The sequence below is a fragment of the Branchiostoma belcheri genome, unplaced genomic scaffold (genome assembly GCF_001625305.1).
Source record: "Branchiostoma belcheri isolate BF01 breed outbred unplaced genomic scaffold, Haploidv18h27 scaffold51, whole genome shotgun sequence".
Lineage (NCBI taxonomy): Eukaryota > Metazoa > Chordata > Leptocardii > Amphioxiformes > Branchiostomatidae > Branchiostoma > Branchiostoma belcheri.
This window is the reverse complement of record NW_017804143.1, coordinates 926,897-944,898: the sequence shown is the minus strand read 5'-3', so window position 1 is coordinate 944,898 and position 18,002 is coordinate 926,897. Positions and strand designations below refer to the sequence as shown.

At 40.6% G+C, this 18,002-nt stretch overlaps 2 protein-coding genes across 2 annotated transcripts; both read left to right on the top strand.

Moving 5' to 3' along the window:
• Positions 1-1,308: 1,308 nt before the first annotated feature.
• LOC109480439 lies at positions 1,309-2,331 on the top strand. Its single transcript, XM_019782628.1, has one exon. It carries the CDS (start codon positions 1,309-1,311, stop codon positions 2,329-2,331), a length of 1,023 nt encoding a protein of 340 aa, XP_019638187.1.
• An 849-nt stretch (positions 2,332-3,180) lies between these two features.
• On the top strand, positions 3,181-15,625 carry LOC109480567 (protein VAC14 homolog). Its single transcript, XM_019782798.1, has 18 exons — positions 3,181-3,387; positions 4,556-4,706; positions 5,138-5,305; positions 5,691-5,753; positions 6,157-6,264; positions 6,628-6,737; positions 7,281-7,387; positions 7,810-7,947; positions 8,413-8,548; positions 9,292-9,421; positions 9,923-9,988; positions 11,719-11,827; positions 12,258-12,381; positions 13,001-13,175; positions 13,450-13,568; positions 13,943-14,022; positions 14,408-14,564; positions 15,009-15,625. The coding sequence occupies exons 1-18, from the start codon at positions 3,281-3,283 to the stop codon at positions 15,169-15,171; spliced, it is 2,211 nt and encodes a 736-aa protein (XP_019638357.1). The 5' UTR covers positions 3,181-3,280; the 3' UTR covers positions 15,172-15,625.
• Positions 15,626-18,002: the final 2,377 nt, after the last annotated feature.

The window sequence follows — 18,002 nt, the reverse complement described above, 5'->3', positions numbered from 1 at the left end:
TCTGTTTCTCACTTACACTAAACTTTGTCTTTGCTCTCTTCTACAGGACGACTACTGTAGTCATCTACTGGTAGTTGATATTCAAAATTTGCGTACCTTTTAGTTGTTGTCCTTTTCAACACATCTGTCACAAAGCATCCGTTTTTTTTCCATACGGGGAAATAATCTGTATTAGATTTGGTATAAGACGAACCCCACTATCAACAATTAACAGTGACGTGGTAAATTAAAAGCAGACATTGGCACAGCAACTATATTTTTTCAAAAGCTGTAAAACGCCAGTTGAATATAGAATATTGCCAAACTGGTCCAAAATGGCCACATTTGCGAAGAGCATTGGAGCTGTAATCGTGATTTTGTCAGTATATCTAACATTTCCACGAGGAGTTCTCTCTTCGCGGATTCGTACTGACATCGGATGCCGAAGCTTTCGACCAGATGTCTGCAAAAATTCGACCTGTCCTAATACTAGTATTCGCAATCTAGTAGACAACATGGGTCGTAGGTGGTGCTGTGTCGTCTGCAGCATGTCAGGTTTCGAGAACTTCAGGTCACTTGCGTGTAACATTCCGCCCACTGCCTTGTCTCTCAAACTGACTGACGTAGCATCCACCAACCTGTCTGGTTCTTTGGTCCCCGGTGACACCCTACAAAACATTCGCTTTCTAGACATTCGTGGGGGTGAATCTGACGAGTCTAGCACCATCAGGTCTGGGGAGATTCACAGCCTTACATTGGTTGCAAGTTCACCACACGTCACTGAGCTATTTAGCTCGTGGTGGATTCAACGGTCTAAAAAATCTGTTACAATTAAACGCGTCATCCAATCAGATTTCTTCAATTCACCGTGGGGCTTTTCATGGACTGAACCGTACCTCTGTTCTCGACCTTTCGCACAACCGATTGGTTAAGTTAGAGGATCATTATTTCGAGAAATTAGAAATGTTGCTAAAGCTGGACCTGTCTTATAACAAGATAGAGACGATCAAGAAAGGTGCTTTTCAAAACGCATCTTTGAGCGAACTGTGTCTGAAGGGTAACAAATTGAATAGGGTCGAAAAGCAGTGGTTCTTCGGCACACGAAGAATATTCAGGTTAGTTCTAGATGAAAATTTGATCACCCTTATAGAGCCAGGAGCCTTTCGCAGTCTTGGGATATTCGCATTATGTATGAAAGGCAATCCATTGACGGTTTTGTGGGAATCTTGGCTAAGAGGCCTAAGGTTAGAGCGACCAACAATGCTGTTTTGGGAAGGAACTAGACTACGCTGTACTTGTGCAAATCGCTGGTTCGCTATCTTAGGCAGGATGTACTTTACTCTTATCCCTGCTATTTTTCCCTGCCACCACCCACTGGGAATGGAGGGCAAAGACATCTTCTCCGTTCCCACAAACGACTTGCCATGCCCCTCGCCTGTAGTGAAGATTACGCAGGACATTGATGATAATGATTTACAGTTTCGGTGCCAGGCGACTTGGGAGGAAGAGAGTAGTATCTTCTGGGTCCTACCAGATAACACTACTATTGTGTTGCCGGGTTTAGGTGAGAATGAAAGAAACGCCAACCTCATGACTTCTCAGCACTTCAACATTTCAGTCCAACACGACAAAAGTGCTTGTGGATGGACATGGGAGACGCCGTCCCATGTAATAACTACAAATTGCTCACACAAACAGACAGCTCCAAACTATGGTGTAAGGACGGTGTCTGTGTTAGCTGTAGATGTAGAACTTGCCGGACAGTGGCAAGGGAGATCTATCCGATGCGGTGTAAAGTCGTCCGCTGGCACTTATTCCACTCGAATACTAGTACTTGTCCCAGACAATTTCAGTGCGCTGCATGTGGTACACAAACTGGCCACCTCTGAGAGAAGTAGCACGAGTACGCCCACTCATTCAACAGTCGTCAACACTAAAGCCCCCACACACCCCATCATAGTATTTCTTCCTACGAGAGTTAAGACATATCTGAATGTTAACTGGTACGTGATTGTTCCCCTCTGTACAGTACCCATTCTTGTCCTTTTCGCAGTCTGCATCGCTCTACGGAATAAACAGAATATCTATAGGGAGGAACATGCGATGGTCGAACTGCGAAGTAACAACCAACCGGGTAATGCCTCCGAAAATGTACCCGAAAATATGGCTGACGGAGCTACCGCCGAAAGCACTGCAATTGACCCATATTACTCAACGATAAAGGATGAAGACCTTGATGAAACTGTTAGCCCGTACGGGATAGCCAAGGCAGGTGCCCAGTACGGCCGTGGGAAGAAAAGGTCGCGTATTGTTAGAGAGAACGCTGCCGCCGGTGTTTCGAAGGATCAATAGAGAAGAGCGAAAGAAGAAGAATTACCGCAATTAACTATAGCGATGATTTTTTTGCTTACACATGTATCATATATATTGTGAATATTTGTACACATTCGTTATTGCATATTGTATCCTAATACTACTATAAGGGAGCAGGTGCGAGAAATATGTGGTAGAAGTAACAACACGGTTTGTGAGGCTTGCGAAGAGAAAGTACTAGTAGTGCCACATAAAATATTACTTGAAAACGAAAATATGGCCTTTACATAGATATTTCAATACCAAGAAGTAGCCCAATACATGTATTTGTGAGTACAAATACGTCAGCTGATACTATTAGCATTCCATTTTCGTGATCGTTTTTTATAGTTTAAACTTTGTTGTAATTTTGAATCCTTAGAAGTTTATGATTACACAAAGAATGAAGTGAACACACATTGCATTTTATATTTGTCTGTATTCATTATTCAGATGTAACGATTTATTATTGTCATTTTACTTTTTCATGTAACACTGCTTAGGCCTGCTTAGCAATAGCAAGGAGGTTAACCTCCTTGGCAATAGCTATGAAACCTCTTGACAACTATCAACATAGTCTCATATGCTCAGTAATGTTAATTTCGAGTACTAGATAGTTAGCTATTTCTATTAAATTGTCTACTCGTATTTATATTCATATTAAATACTAATACATACTAATTGCTGCTCTTGCTAAAGTGAAATATTTTGGCCATCATATCATCAAATCAACATGGCCTAAAATATCCTAAATTGGACGAAAAAAAAAAAGCTTGGCTGAATAAAAGATAGTGCGACATTCGGCCGTCCGCCGATTCGCAGGATCTGGATTCCTCCGGTCCCGTGACCTCCTCATGACCCCAAGGTGTGCCCCGGCTAGCTTCCGGGTTCGCTGCCTGCCTTTAGTTTTTGTAAAAAAGAAACCTCGCCGAGGTTTTCTTGCGGCACCATGTCTTCTTCTGAGAAGGAGTTCGCCCCGCTGAGCCTGTCCACCGTCCGCGCGCTCAACGACAAGCTGTACGAGAAGAGGAAAGTCGCTGCGCTGGAGATCGAAAAGTGAGTGGAAGGGGTGGGAGGGGGGCGAGAACGATTGTGTAAGATTAGTGTAAGATCATCAGTCACCAAGTGTTAAATAGCTAGTTCCTAGAGAGACAATTGACTCTGAACTGAACCAAGTGTAAACCAGCACTGAGAGACCACGTCTGGCGAGATATTAAACGTTAAACAAGGACGACAACAACAACGATTTGACGCAGTACTATAAAACTGCCGGGTGTTACATCAAATTTTGTTTTTCACAGCGTTTTTCACGTACGTACGTGTGATTGCTGAAGTGTATCGAATACTAGTATGATCGCGTAATAATTCCGTTATGATGGTATACGTAGCTAAACATGATATTACATATGTTACTACAGCGGTCATTCATAATATCATATATCATAAACCACAATCACTGCTATTCAGTAGTATTTGATTTTGAAACGTAACGTTACGTATGGTATCAAAACAACATGTAGATTCCGATTTTTTTTGCTATATAAAAAAAAAAGAGTACTACAAAATGAAAATTCACGTGTAATTATTATGTTAATATGCAATGTGTGCAGGGAAAATCTTTTCCAACATTATTTATAATGCGTACGTGCAGTTGGCCTATTATGGTATGTGCAGAAGTCAGTGGTCAAGTGCCACTTCTGAATTGGTAAGCCTACTTGCCGGAATACACCAGAATACACCGAAACACAAGTATAAGATATATAGAGGTACAAGTTATCATATAGATATCATATTTAGGGATTTTCTTGTACACAGCCAGGGATTTTTCCTATACCTTGCTCAAGTTTTGATATCTATCAGACACCTTCCTCAGAACTTCTGACCCCTTCTTACTTAAGTAATGCCTCTCGCTGCTCTATGTATATAGCTGATGTACCAGTAATGTAGGTGGCACTTTTATGGCAAGAACATAAGCTCTGAGGAAGGTGTCTGATAGACATATCGAAACCTAAACAAGGTAGGTCAAATTCTAGGCTGTGTACAAGAACATCCCAATGTCCTATGTTCTACCAACCTGTTGGAATTATTTTTTTAAATCTTGATCCTTCAGAATTCTTACTTACTTTACTTTACCCGTCCACTTCTACCATCTGGGGTGTCGTGGGGAGGTACAGTTGGTGGTTCAGAATTTTCAGAATTCTAAGTAATCTAATGTGTTCCTCAGAATGGTAAAGGAGTTCTCCACAGCGAACAACAGTTCCCAGATCCAACAGCTGATCCGAGTCCTGACTGATGAGTTTGCCGTGTCCAACAATCCTCACAGCAGGAAAGGGGGCCTCATCGGCCTGGCAGCTTGTGCAATCGCTCTGGGAAAGGTATGATATTGAATGAAAATGTATTATTACTAAATAAATATTACTAGTATTTTTATTCTCCTACACTTACATTTTTTTTAGAGAAAGGTCTGTTTAGTTTTATTCTGCCTGTCCTTTGTGCTGATTTAACATCTATTGATGTAAAACACATTGCCACTCAGAATCTGATGCTAAATCTGATAGTGAGTGAGAGTGACTTTCATCCGTTCATGATTTTATGTGTTACTGTGCATGGAAAACTGAATTGCTTCATTGAAATCATGTTTTTTTGCTGTCAAGAGGCTGAATGTACTAAATTACTTTGGTATGACTCGGCCGGGGATTGAACTCACGACCTACTGAATGCAAGGCGAGCACTCTACCCACTTGGCCATTGCAATGGAATATAAGGTGATTTACAGTACTATATGCATGTTTTCTAACAATCCCAGGAGTCAAGCATGTACCTGGACCCTCTGATTGACCCAGTCCTGGCGTGTTTCTCGGACCCGGACAGTCGTGTTCGCTACTACGCCTGCGAGGCTCTGTACAACATCGTCAAGGTGGCCAGGGGAGCTGTGCTGGGCAGGTTCAACGACATCTTTGATGGACTTAGCAAGGTTATCACATGTGCTTGTTTGCTTGTTTGAGCCTTTGTTTATTCCTTAGGCCATGTTGATTTGATTATATGGATGACATCCACGCGCACATGAATTTTCGGCCGTTTACAAAAAAAAAGTTTTCAACCATACTGTAAATCGAACAAAACAGTTGCAAAATTTTTTATACAATCACTCTTTTTGGTGACTTTCCTCTACATACAAATGTACATGTCAAGATCACTTGAGACATTTTTACAATGTATATAGTTCATTAGGAGGTTCTTCGGAGATCAGTAAAAATACCTTTGTTATGATATTAATGATGATTGTTTTTATCATGGTGAGAACATATTCTGTGCTGTTATTGATCATAATTACAATATGGTACTTTTCTCCACTGAAGCTTGCTGCAGATCCAGATCCAAACGTCAAGAATGGTTCTGAACTTCTAGATCGACTTCTCAAGGTATTATATTACTTCTACATTTAGCTTCTAATGACAAGGTCGATTTTAACCTTATTTACAAGCGAGAGACATTACTGTTGGGTAAGAAGAAAAATCCCAGCATCCTATATGTTCTACCAACCTTATGAAATTATTTTTTGGAAGAAGGCATCATAGTAATAGCAAGTCTTAATTTCCTTGAGAATCTCTATTGAAAGTTGATCTGAGATTGTTGATTGCTGCTGAGATAATCTATATCGTAGGATCATAATGAAATGGATTTCTGCCCTGTGATATTGTTTATTGAAGTTTAACTCCTGAGATGGAAAGCTTGAGCCACCAGTACCCTAGTAGGTCTTAGCTAGTAGATGGGTACTTTCCTGGTACAATGTATTTTAACTGCAAGGTTTGCTGACATTTACAGGACATCGTCTCAGAAAGCACGTCGTTTGACTTGGCCAGTTTCATGCCACTGCTGAGAGAGAGAATCTACACTAAGAACCAGTTTGCCAGGCAGTTTCTGGTGTCTTGGGTACGTATCAAATACACTTGTATCACAGTAGAAAGTTTGTGTAAAATTTAAAAGAAATAGACGTAAAACATCTGACAAACCTTACATTAAAAGTTCATCTGTGTTGGTATAAAACTATAATGCATTATGACAAAAAAGGCTAAAAACTTTATGTTTCAACACTAAGTAAATATTGACTTACCCAAATTCTGTGAACAAGGTTGACGAAATCTGGGTAAGGGATTTAGGCTCCTATCACCGTATAAATGAAATTTGTGTTTGAATAAAAATTAACAGAGCAGACCATATGCGAAGGTAAACACAAAGCAAATGTTACCTTAAAAGTTTCTAGTTACTAACATGTTGAATATTTCCCTTTTCTAGGTGACAGTGTTAGATTCCGTGCCAGATATCAACATGCTGGTGTACCTCCCCGAGTTCTTGGATGGACTCTTCCACATCCTGGCAGATCCCAGTAGAGAGGTTAGAAGGATGTAAGTACAAGTCTGGAGACCTGCTGACAGAGAACAGTTAGTTTTCCTTTCCTTTTTCACTTGAGTGGGGTCTTGTGGCATAACGGTAGAGTATTTGGGTCAGACCCAAGAGGTCCCGGGTTTGAATCCTGCCCGATGCCACCGATCTTGTGCCCTTGGGAAAGGCACTTAACACAACTTTCCTCACTTCACTCAGGTGTAAATGAGTACAAACAAACAAACAAAACAAAGTATGAAAGGTAGTCTAGAACACAAAGTCTGCTGTCCACGGCTTTAGTGACCTAGTCTCCACCAGACTCCTTTGCAGGCTGAATAAATACACAGTAGTAGAAATTGGCCTAAAAAGAAGCTGGCCAGGGGAGTTGGCCGGCCATAGTGTGTCCAGTTTGCTTGCATAGAGACATACTGGACCATCTATGGCCGGCCTACATGTACATGTATGTCTAAGTCTCTTATAAAAGGTGATTGATTCACTTTCCTTGTATGCCTCTGCCTTCATGACTTTCTGTCTTTATCTAATAGTTCTTATCTGTTGCTCCTCAGGTGTGAATCTGCCCTTGGAGAGTTCCTGAAGGGTATTAAGAAAAGTCCCAGCAGTGCCAACTTCAGCAACATGGTCAACATCCTCATCGTGCACTGTCAGGCACAAGGTCTGTATAGGCTAGGTGCCATTGTGGCATCTAGTTACACAACATTAGTGTAAACATCCATGAATAGTTTCATCAGTTTGGTAAGTCACTGAGTAAAGAGGCTCTTTTTACACAACCAAGTGTTTTATTCAGCCGATGTTTCATTGACCGTCTGTCACCTTCTTCAGGGCAATTCTGACTGGTTCTCATAGCACAGGAAACACAAAACACAGGCCCAACCTTAAAGATATTCAGGAAAGGGTCGCAGTCATTAGGTTGGGACATGTACATTACCGTGGTCCATTGTTCATTGTGCTTGTCAAAAAGAGCCAACGAACCTGTAAATACTGTACTTAGAGTCTGTCTTCTGACCAATGTTATGACCAGTGTTAGATTAACTCTTCAGTGAGCTAAAACTGCTTTTTTTCTTTCCTTTTTCCCAGATGAGTTGCTGCAGCTGACGGCCATCATGTGGCTGAAGGAGTTCATCCTGCTGTCCGGCCGCGCCATGCTGCCGTTTGCCGCCGGAATCCTCACCGCCGTGCTGCCGTGTGTGGCGTACGAGGACCACAGGAGAAAGAATATCCTTTTTCACTTCTGAGACGGAAGTACTCACTCATTCATGTCCGAATGCTTGGAGGAGAGCCCTGGCAAACAGTCCTCCATGTGCTTCTATTCTGCGTTGCTTTCCAGGCTGTAGTTAGGTTGTGTCCTGCATCTCTCAAGTCTGTTGTTAGGACATCCAGCCACTTCTGCCTTAGCCTGTCTCTGGGACAGAAGTACAGTACCTGTAAACCACTTTATCTTCATGGTACTTTAATATTCACGATTTTCATGGTCACTTCTGTATCGCAAATTTATCATTAATATCACATACAAATGATTTGCCCGCTTTCTTTCTTCTGCATCTGCCACCCCCATGAACATACAGTGGTCATTGAAAATGTGATCGTTGTGTAGCCCTATGTTGTAATAAAGTCGAGCATCATACTAGGAAGGTTTAAGAGAAGTGAGACTGTCCAGGATTTGACCTTGACCTTGCACACATATCAAGGACACGGCCATTGCCGTAAACAACAGCCTGCTGCGACTGATCACGACAGAGGACGACTTGTCCGTACCCACCAGCCCTGTGGAGGGGGAGGACAAGGATCAGGATAAGGAGAAGGAAAGAGACAAGGGGTCAGTTTTAAAGGCATCCAATGTGATTTCCGAGCAGCAAAACTGGAAATATTCTGGTTAAGGCAACCTTTATGATATTGACACATACTGCTTCACATTAGTACATTTCAATCAGTCTTTCATACATTTTGTACTTTGGGTATTCAAAACTGCAGAAACCACTTCTTAGTGGGGTGAAGCCATAAATATCAAAAGAAATGGGGGAAGTCTGAAGAACAATGTTCCCTTCCTCCACTGTCAAATGTATCATAAACAAACTTTGAGTGTTTATGTTGTAGGCAATCTAGTAACTGATTGTCTTTTAATCCATAAACTCTTGGTGGAATTATACTTGTGGTGGAAGAGATATATTAGAATTGACTATAATAAACATTTTCCAGGCTGGTCTTACATGTAAATGACAAACTCTTTTTCTTTCTCTTTTCTTTCTCTAGGTTCTTATCCTCTTTCTCTTACAAGTATGCCTACATCAATTTTTGCAACTTGATTTTTTTCCTGCTTTGTTGAACTTTTCTACTTTTGTTTGACACTGTTGTTTGCTACTGTTATTCCAAAACCATACCTACAGATGTAGTTTTTATATTTTTCAATTTCTTTTTCTTTTTTTTCTGTGTTAACAGTCAATAAGTTCTGAACTGGCATAAAAATTCTCCAGTTTTCTCAGTTAACATAGTACAAAGTTTCAAACTTGTGTATCAAATTTTCAACTGGTTTTCTTAACAAGAACTTTTTTCTCTCTCTAGGGACAAGGTTGAACTAGAACTTGCTCCAGTTGTGGATGTTCTGACTCGACACCTGCTCCATGAATCCATGTTGACCAGAATAGCTGTACTGCGCTGGATCTACAACCTCCATATCAAGATACCAAACAAGGTCGGTCCCTTGTGGTTAACAAAGTTCTTCGTATAAAAAATGATTTATGATATACAGAAATTATGATATAAAAAACGAATCTGTATCTGTATGGGTACAGTGGGTATATTTTCAGTTTCAGTTTTATTCAGATCCACAATTAGCCTCATAAGAGGCTATTCTTCCTGTGGTCTGCACATTCATATTTACATACATATATTTCAAACGTACAAAACATTACAAAATTAACAATACATGGCAAACTTACACAATTCACTATTTACAATCCAGTACTTTGCTAGTTGCCTATGTTATTCCACAACTGTGACATCCTGTATATAAAGCGCTTTATAGCGGGTATAACTGCCCTTCGGCGTAATGCACCAGCTTCGAAATCCTTTCTATAGACCATGATAGTTTATTTCTAAGCTGCTAGACTAACTTTTAAATCTGAGCACTTCTTTATACTGTCTATATGATTGAGTATGTCTCAGACATGTGTATTTTTTCTTCTGACATCAGATTTTCCGGCATGTGGATGAATTGTTCCCAGTTCTACTGAAGACTCTATCAGACAAGGCTGATGAAGTAAGTAATCTTTCCAATCAAACGATTTAATTTTTTGGTGCAAAGTGTTACTTCTACTAACTAAAGACATTATTTTGCTCATAGAACTGTAACCAAATCTTCAGTAATATTCGTGTTATAATCATAACATATGAATTGAATGTTTCTCTATATAATTATTATGATAATACAGGATAATACTGTATCGATTTTATCAAAATTGTAGGTACACTGTCTTACCTTTAAGTTATAAAGTTATAAGTATGTACATTCCACCACAAAAGTGTAGAATACATAACATTTCACCAACACATTCACTTACCATAATGGATAGTGCTAAGTACCAAGAACAGGCATGTTTACCTGTATGGATGGTATTCAGCACCAAGGACAGACATGTTTACCTGTGTGTGGATAGTGTTCAGAACTCACCAAGGACAGGCATGTTCATCTGTGTGTGGATAGTGTTCAGCACAAAGGACAGACATGTTTACCTGTGTATGGATAGTGTTAAAGAGGCCAGTAATACTATATAATGACCCCACCCTGCCGATATAAATTCGATAACATAAACTACCAGACTTCAGTCTTGTTCTGGCAGCCGTGCAGTGTACATGGGGGAGGCCTGTCTAAGACAGTTCAGCTTGCCAAGTAAAAATTTCTCTTCAAGACACTTTCAAATGAGACACACACACATATATAAGAAGCTATATTCACGAGTATCCAGAAATATGAAGTATACTGGCTTGCCATATTCTGACAGCTTGAGACTTTGGTTGACAGTTACATGCCCAGTTCTACATACAGAGCCTAAGTCCATACTGGTTTATCTGACTGCAAGTAGGCATCACATTTACAAGCCATATGTCAGACACAAAACTGCCAAAGCTAATTCAGTTGTGAGAAAGACAGATACAAGTAGACACTTTGAAAGTTTGATATAGCAAGGAAGGGTATTACATGTATATAGTAAGGGCGCCATATACATGTGCATGTATGTCATTGGATAAAACTTTGACAGGGCTGATTTGAAAGTTGGAATTTGTTCAAGATTGATTTTTCGAACTGAAAGTTGCGATTTCCTTGCTTATGTGGCTTCGTAACAAGTATCTGGGTCATTCTGCCTTTTGAAAATGTTACACTAAAAACCAGTAGATGATAAAAAATTTGAATCTTTGAAAACTGACCAGTATGCAAATGCTCCTGCCTTTGTTCTGAAGGATAGACAGTCTAGGATTTTTATGAGTTTATGGGCCAATTCACTATTCAATCTGCTGGGAAGGTCACAGTGGGAGCACTTCCTTATTGTTTTTACCCAGGGTAAAATACTGGCCGGTTTAAGCACCAAGGACAGACATGTTTACCTGTGTGTGGATAGTGTTCAGAACTCACCAAGGACAGGCATGTTCATCTGTGTGTGGATAGTGTTCAGCACTCACCAAGGACAGGCATGTTCATCTGTGTGTGGATAGTGTTCAGAACTCACCAAGGACAGGCATGTTCATCTGTGTGTGGATAGTGTTCAGCACAAAGGACAGACATGTTTACCTGTCTGTGGATGGTATTCAGCACCAAGGACAGACATGTTTACCTGTGTATGGATAGTGTTCAGCACCAAGGACAGACGTGTGTATACTATTTAGCACCAGGGATGACATTTACTGAAAGACTACATTAATAGTCCATGGTTTGTGAAGAAACACATTATACTTGTCTGCGTTGTTAACATGTATGAATCTAATTATTTGCAGGTTATCCTACTTGACCTTGAAGTTCTAGCAGAGATAGCGTCATCACCAGCTGGGCAGAGGGCACGACCTGCCGGGGAGAAGAGTGGGTCTAGCCAAAATCTAGCCACAGGTGGGCAGTCTTGTTTTTCCTTATGAATCTAAACATTTAAAGGAAAATATCCTGTTCAGGTAGGCATAAAAAAATGCCTGCAAAAGCTCCAATTTTACCTGCACAAAAGCTCCAATTTTACCTGCACTAACCTGCATATACCCAGTACATGGACCAGTGCAGGTTAGGTGCAGGTAGACGTCAGAAATACATGCACAGCTCCAATTCTACATGCACTAACCTGCATATACCCAGTACATGGACCAGTGCAGATTAGGTGCAGGTACACATGAAAAATGCCTGCAAAAGCTCCAATTTTTCGTGCACTAACCTGCAATGCATAAACCAGGTAGTACTTCAATACTAGTAATCCAGTGAACCCGATAAGTTCAATAAGCCAGTTGTATAATCCAGTGAACATGATTTGACGGAAGTTTTGTGTCCATCCTAGGTGGAGAGCCGTCATCCCCAGGAGTCATGATGAACACGTACTTCACCAAGTTCATGGTCAGCCTCATCAAACTGTTCAGCACAGACAAGGAGCTACTGGAGAACAGGGGGTCCTTCATTGTCAGGTACAGGAGGGGAAGAGCAAGTGTTACTTCATGTACATGGGGATTGTGGATATTAGATACTGTGACCACATTTGCAGATTATACATTTTTTTTGTAATACATACTGCGTCTGTGCAAAAGTGCAGTTTCTGTTAGATGCTTGGTCTATTTTGTGTCAGAATTTGATATGATATGCATAAGATACATGGATTTTATCCTCGGCTTGAATAAAAAATACAACCTTAACTTATACCATCTGTTGGAGTGCTGTGCTCCTTACTTTCCAGACTTTGTGCAGACCCAGTACGTTCTACCCATGTGCCAATAATGTGTCATGTGGTGTTGATGGCCTTGCAGTACATCTTTCAGATGGGGGATCAAGCGGTCATGGGTTCGAATCCTGTGCCTATTGCTGAATTTTGAGGCTATATTCCGAGCCCTGATGTTCCCTTGTACATTACAGACAGCTGTGCCTATTGCTGAATTTTGAGGCTATATTCCGAGCCCTGATGTTCCCTTGTACATTACAGACAGCTGTGCCTGTTGCTGAATTTTGAGGCTATATTCAAGTCCTGATGTTCCCTTGTATGTTACAGACAGCTGTGCCTGTTGCTGAATGATGTTCCCTTGTACATTACAGACAGCTGTGTCTGTTGCTGAATGCGGAGGCTATCTTCCGAGCGCTGGCAGAGATCCTGTTGGAAGAAGAGGACCTGCGGTTTGCTGCCATCATGGTGCAGACCCTCAACTCCATCCTGCTCACCTCCACGGAGCTGTTCGAGCTGAGAACACAACTCAAGGACCTCAAAACAAAGGTAGCAGCAGACACAAATCTTTAAGTAAATGCAGATTTTGGTTAGGGACGTCCTTTCAGATGGGACATAATGTAAATGTACAAATTTAGTCAAAATTTACAAATTTTGTCAAAAACTGCCCACTCTACCTCCAAGCCAAATTTCAGGTCATTTGACTGAAAAATGGCAGAGTTGAATCCATTTAAAGAAATGGCAGGAGAAGGAGGAGAAGAAACATGAGAGAAAGCATGGTGAAGCCATAACAAAACAAACTTTTTGTCTTCTTTGTTTCCAGGAGAGTTGTGACCTGTTCTGCTGCCTGTACCAGTCGTGGTGTCACAACCCCGTGGCCACAGTGTCTCTCTGTCTGCTCACACAGAACTACAGACACTCCTGCGACCTGCTGCAGCTCTTGTATCCTTCTTATAGTGATGTATGCTGTACATACATGGATCGAAATCACACCTGCTTTGGCAGGGTAGTGAAGTTAAATTGGAGCTGTGCAGGTATTTCTGATGTCTACCTGCACTGGTCCATGTACTGGGTATATGCAGGTTAGTGCAGGTAAAATTGGAGCTCTGCAAGTATTTCTGGTGTCTACATTGTACCTACACTTAACCTGCACCGGTCAATGTACTGCATTGGCTGTTACCAACAGTAAAAAGTACTATAAAAGAAATCATTGCTATGGTTTTTAGCATGATCCATACCTCCTAAATTCAGAGTGGTGCAGGTAAAATTTGAAGGCTGTTTTGTATTTTGTTGCTGATTCCTTGACGTGAGACCAGTGGTGATCTGGAGGTGACAGTCGAGTTCCTGACAGAGATAGACAAGTTGGTGCAGCTGATAGAATCTCCCATCTTTACATGTAAGTCACAACTTCAAAATGTGCATGGTAGTAAGTAACAATAAGTAACAATTGCCAAAATCAAGAACTGGAAGCTAGGATGATTTGCAAGATTTGCTGTTTCCTCACATCAGAAGAGTGGTCCAAATCTTTGTTCATTGAATAATACCTATCAGGTTTAACTGTTTGAGAAACTATTGTATTTTAGTGTTATTGTTACTAGTAATACAAGTTGATTCATCTATTGTCTTGTATGTCTACTATGTTAATTTTGTTGCACCCACATATCTTTCTGTCTGTCTAAATGTAGTTAAAGACCTTACGAAAGTCGCTGCACTTTTGTTGTGCCAATAAAGTTCTTCATTCATTGTTGTCTTTAAGGTTGGTACTCAACATTGTTTTTCAGACCTCAGACTACAGTTGCTGGATGCCCAACAGAATGCGTACCTGATCAAGGCCTTGTACGGACTCCTCATGCTGCTGCCTCAGAGTAGAGCCTTTGACACTCTCAGACACCGACTGGACTGTCTGCCAGCCTCACATCTCATTCCACAGCACCAAAGGTGAAATTGTGATGCATGTTTAAAGAGACTCATTTTACACAACCAAGTGTTTTATTCACAGCCGACACCTTCTTCAGGGCAATTCTTACTAGTTCACATTGCACAGCAGCACAGGTGTTGCTGCTATGGATGCATTCCCAAATGTACAATATTTACATATCTACAGGGAACTGTATCTACAATGCAGTCTCAAAGACACAGTGATACAGTAGATAGGTAGGTGACCTTTGGGGCCATAATGCCTAAACCAGTATCTCTTGAGATCTAGAGAACTCTAGGAAAAGTTAATTTTCAGTTTTCTTGAGAATGTTCCCCTTTAGGCTTTCACAGAATGAGTGAGCAGTGGCCAGCAAAGCAGACAAAGCACTGTTTTTTTTTCAAAATTAACAAATCAAATTACTGTGGCCTAACTTAACCCTAAAAACTTTTCCTCTCCCCCCACAGTGTCCAGGCACCTCCCCCTGAGCAGAGGGAGCATGTGACCAGAATTAACTTCCACCAGCTGATCCAACACTTCCAGCACGTCCAGGCCAAACACAGGACAGCCAAGCAACGGGTCAGGCCCAGACACACCGAGGACAGCACACACAGACTAGAGATGCCATGAACAGCACACCGAGGACAGCTAACACAGATCATGAACAGCACAAAAAGGACAGCTAACTCAAATCATGAACTGAGGATAGCTAATACAGACCATGAACAGCACAAAAATGACTTCTAACACAAATCATGAATAGCACACTGAGGACAGCTAACACAAATCATGAACAGCACAAGGACAGCTAACACTGATCATGAACAGCACAAAAAGGACAGCACACACAAACTAGAGATACCATGACCAGCACAAAAAGGACAGCTAACACAGGTCATGAATAGCACACTGAGGACAGCACACACAGACTAGAGATGCCATGAACAGCACACCAAGGACAGCTAACACAGATCATGAACAGCACAAAAAGGACAGCACACAGAGATGCCATGACTAGCACAAAATGGACTTCTAATACAAATGAACAGCACACTGAGGACAGCTAACACAAATCATGAACAGCTAACACAAATCATGAACAGCACAAAAAGGACAGCACACACAAACTAGAGATGCCATGACCAGCACAAAAAGGATAGCTAACACAAATCAAGAACAGCACACTGAGGATAGCTAACACAGATCATGAACTCATGCTAATGATAGCTAACACAGAACATGAACAGCACAAAAAGGATAGTACACACAAACTAGAGATGCCATGACCAGCACAAAAAGGACAGCAACACAGCTCATGAATAGCACACTGAGGACAGCTAACACCGATCATGAACAGCACACCATGGACAGCTAACACAGACCATGAACAGCACAATGAGGAGAGCTAACACAGGCCATGAATAGTACACTGAGGACAGCTAATCCTGACTATGAACAGCACAAAAAGGACTGCTAACACAAATCATGAACAGCACACTGAGGACAGCACACACAGGCCATGAATAGCACACTGAGGACCAGCAAACATGAACAGCACAAAAATGACTGCTAACACAAATCAGGAATAGTACACTGAAGACAGCTCGCACAGAAAGGACAGCACAGATAGACCGGGAATGAACAGCAGGAGTAAAAAAATAGCATGGTATCTGTCGGTGAAGGTTAGACATCCAGGTAATGAGATACAAAGAAAACAGTAACTGGCTAGTCAAACTAGAATCAAACTTGTTACATTTATAGGGGCCATCTTGATTTGAAAAGTTCTTGTAAAATTTAAGGATAGATTTGTTTTATCATTTTGTCCATTTAACCTAGTATGCACATATACTAAGAAGAAAAACCTGTTATATATTAAGCAAATTGTATTGTACATGAAAAGTAGTAGCTGGAAAGGTGCTTTATATGTTGTTACCTCTAAAAAATAAAGCCTTGCGAACAAGATAAAATAATACCATGAACAAAATGACCACAATTTATACATAATACAATGTATTTGAAGACAACGGGCCTGCAAAAAATTGTCTGCCAGCAAAACTTGTATACTATTACATTGCTTTTTGCAGTTGCCAAAAAGTTTTGAGAAATAAACTGAGCTCAGATTTGTATAGTTAATGTTTGCCAGGAGACATATTGTTAGTGCTAAAATTATTAGTCAAAGTGTCTTAGATTTTAATGTGGTTCTGTATACATACACATATACTTAAATGCTTTCTTTACTCTTGTATTCCAGTTAACATTATCTTTGCATAGGCATATAGGAATTTTCTATTAAGCTATTGTTATAGTTATTAATATACATGTACATATATATGACACAAAATGGATGAAAATGCCTAAAAAAGCTGAATTCATGTGCCCTGCATATACAATATGTACCCTGCTTGCCTTGGCAAATTAATGAATGAAAATTATAGCATAAAATATCATATCAAGATGAAGACATGTTTGCTGATAACTATGTACTCAAAAATTATAAAATGAGACATTAAAAAATCAAAATGCTTTTTATGACATCTAGTCACAGTTATTTCTGCAATAATCATCTCCGTCGTAAGGAGGTGCTTTTGATTCGTATAGGAAGGTACATGTAGACGTGGCCTAAATCTGTACTTTTATAACGCTGTGTATGGCCTATATTGTCATAATTGTACACATTATTCATAAATTTTCAGTGATGTTTTGTTAGTATATTGATGATGCTCCATATAGTATGAAAAAAACAATAATAAATACATTTACATCAACTCCAAATCCTTATATAAGACCGACTGTCCTCTTCCGATGAAAAGGCTCTTTTGTGTACAGACGCTGAATCAGAGGGGTTGGAAAGAGTCTACCAGGCTTCAGAGGCGGTTGAAAAGACTAGAAATTGGCCAAAAAGACAGGTAACATGCCAGGGGAGTTGGTCCGCTAAAGGAGTATGTCCGTACAGAGCGGTATTAATTTTGCGGACTAACTCCCCTAGCTATAGATTTAGACACTTACTTTGTGTTATTAAGAAGATCTTGAAGTTATTTTGTACAATGTTTCAAAAATTCGGGTAGGAATTTCGAATAAATTTCATTATCTGTTCTACTCTTTTCAGCCACCTCTGGAGCCTGGTAGAGGCTACTACCAACACTGACCACCCTGTAAACGTAAGGTATACGGGTATGCGTTACATCACCCACGTACACCTAATACATGAGTACATACACCTTATAAAGAATCACATTCCGTTAAACTTCTTAAACAATTGAGTTTCACCCCTGACCATGACGTAAGAGACCACCTACGCACGCATACCGTGGACCTTGCTCCCCCCCTTCCCGCCTTCAGAGAGCCCATTGTCCAGCCCCTTCCTGTGACTACGCCCAGAGTTCACAAAAAAGCTCCGCAAACGTGATACTAGCGATATATGGTGACGCGAAATGGTCGAGTGACATAAAACCATAGAGTCA

Excerpts from the sequence above, each read along its gene's own strand:
- LOC109480439 (XM_019782628.1), top strand. The coding sequence starts at position 1,309 with ATGTACTTTACTCTTATCCCTGCTATTTTTCCCTGCCACCACCCACTG.
- LOC109480567 (XM_019782798.1), top strand. The coding sequence starts at position 3,281 with ATGTCTTCTTCTGAGAAGGAGTTCGCCCCGCTGAGCCTGTCCACCGTC. Across the intron at positions 6,265-6,627 it reads GGCAGTTTCTGGTGTCTTGG|GTGACAGTGTTAGATTCCGT; the intron begins GTACGTATCAAA and ends TCCCTTTTCTAG. Across the intron at positions 13,569-13,942 it reads TGCGACCTGCTGCAGCTCTT|TGGTGATCTGGAGGTGACAG; the intron begins GTATCCTTCTTA and ends ACGTGAGACCAG.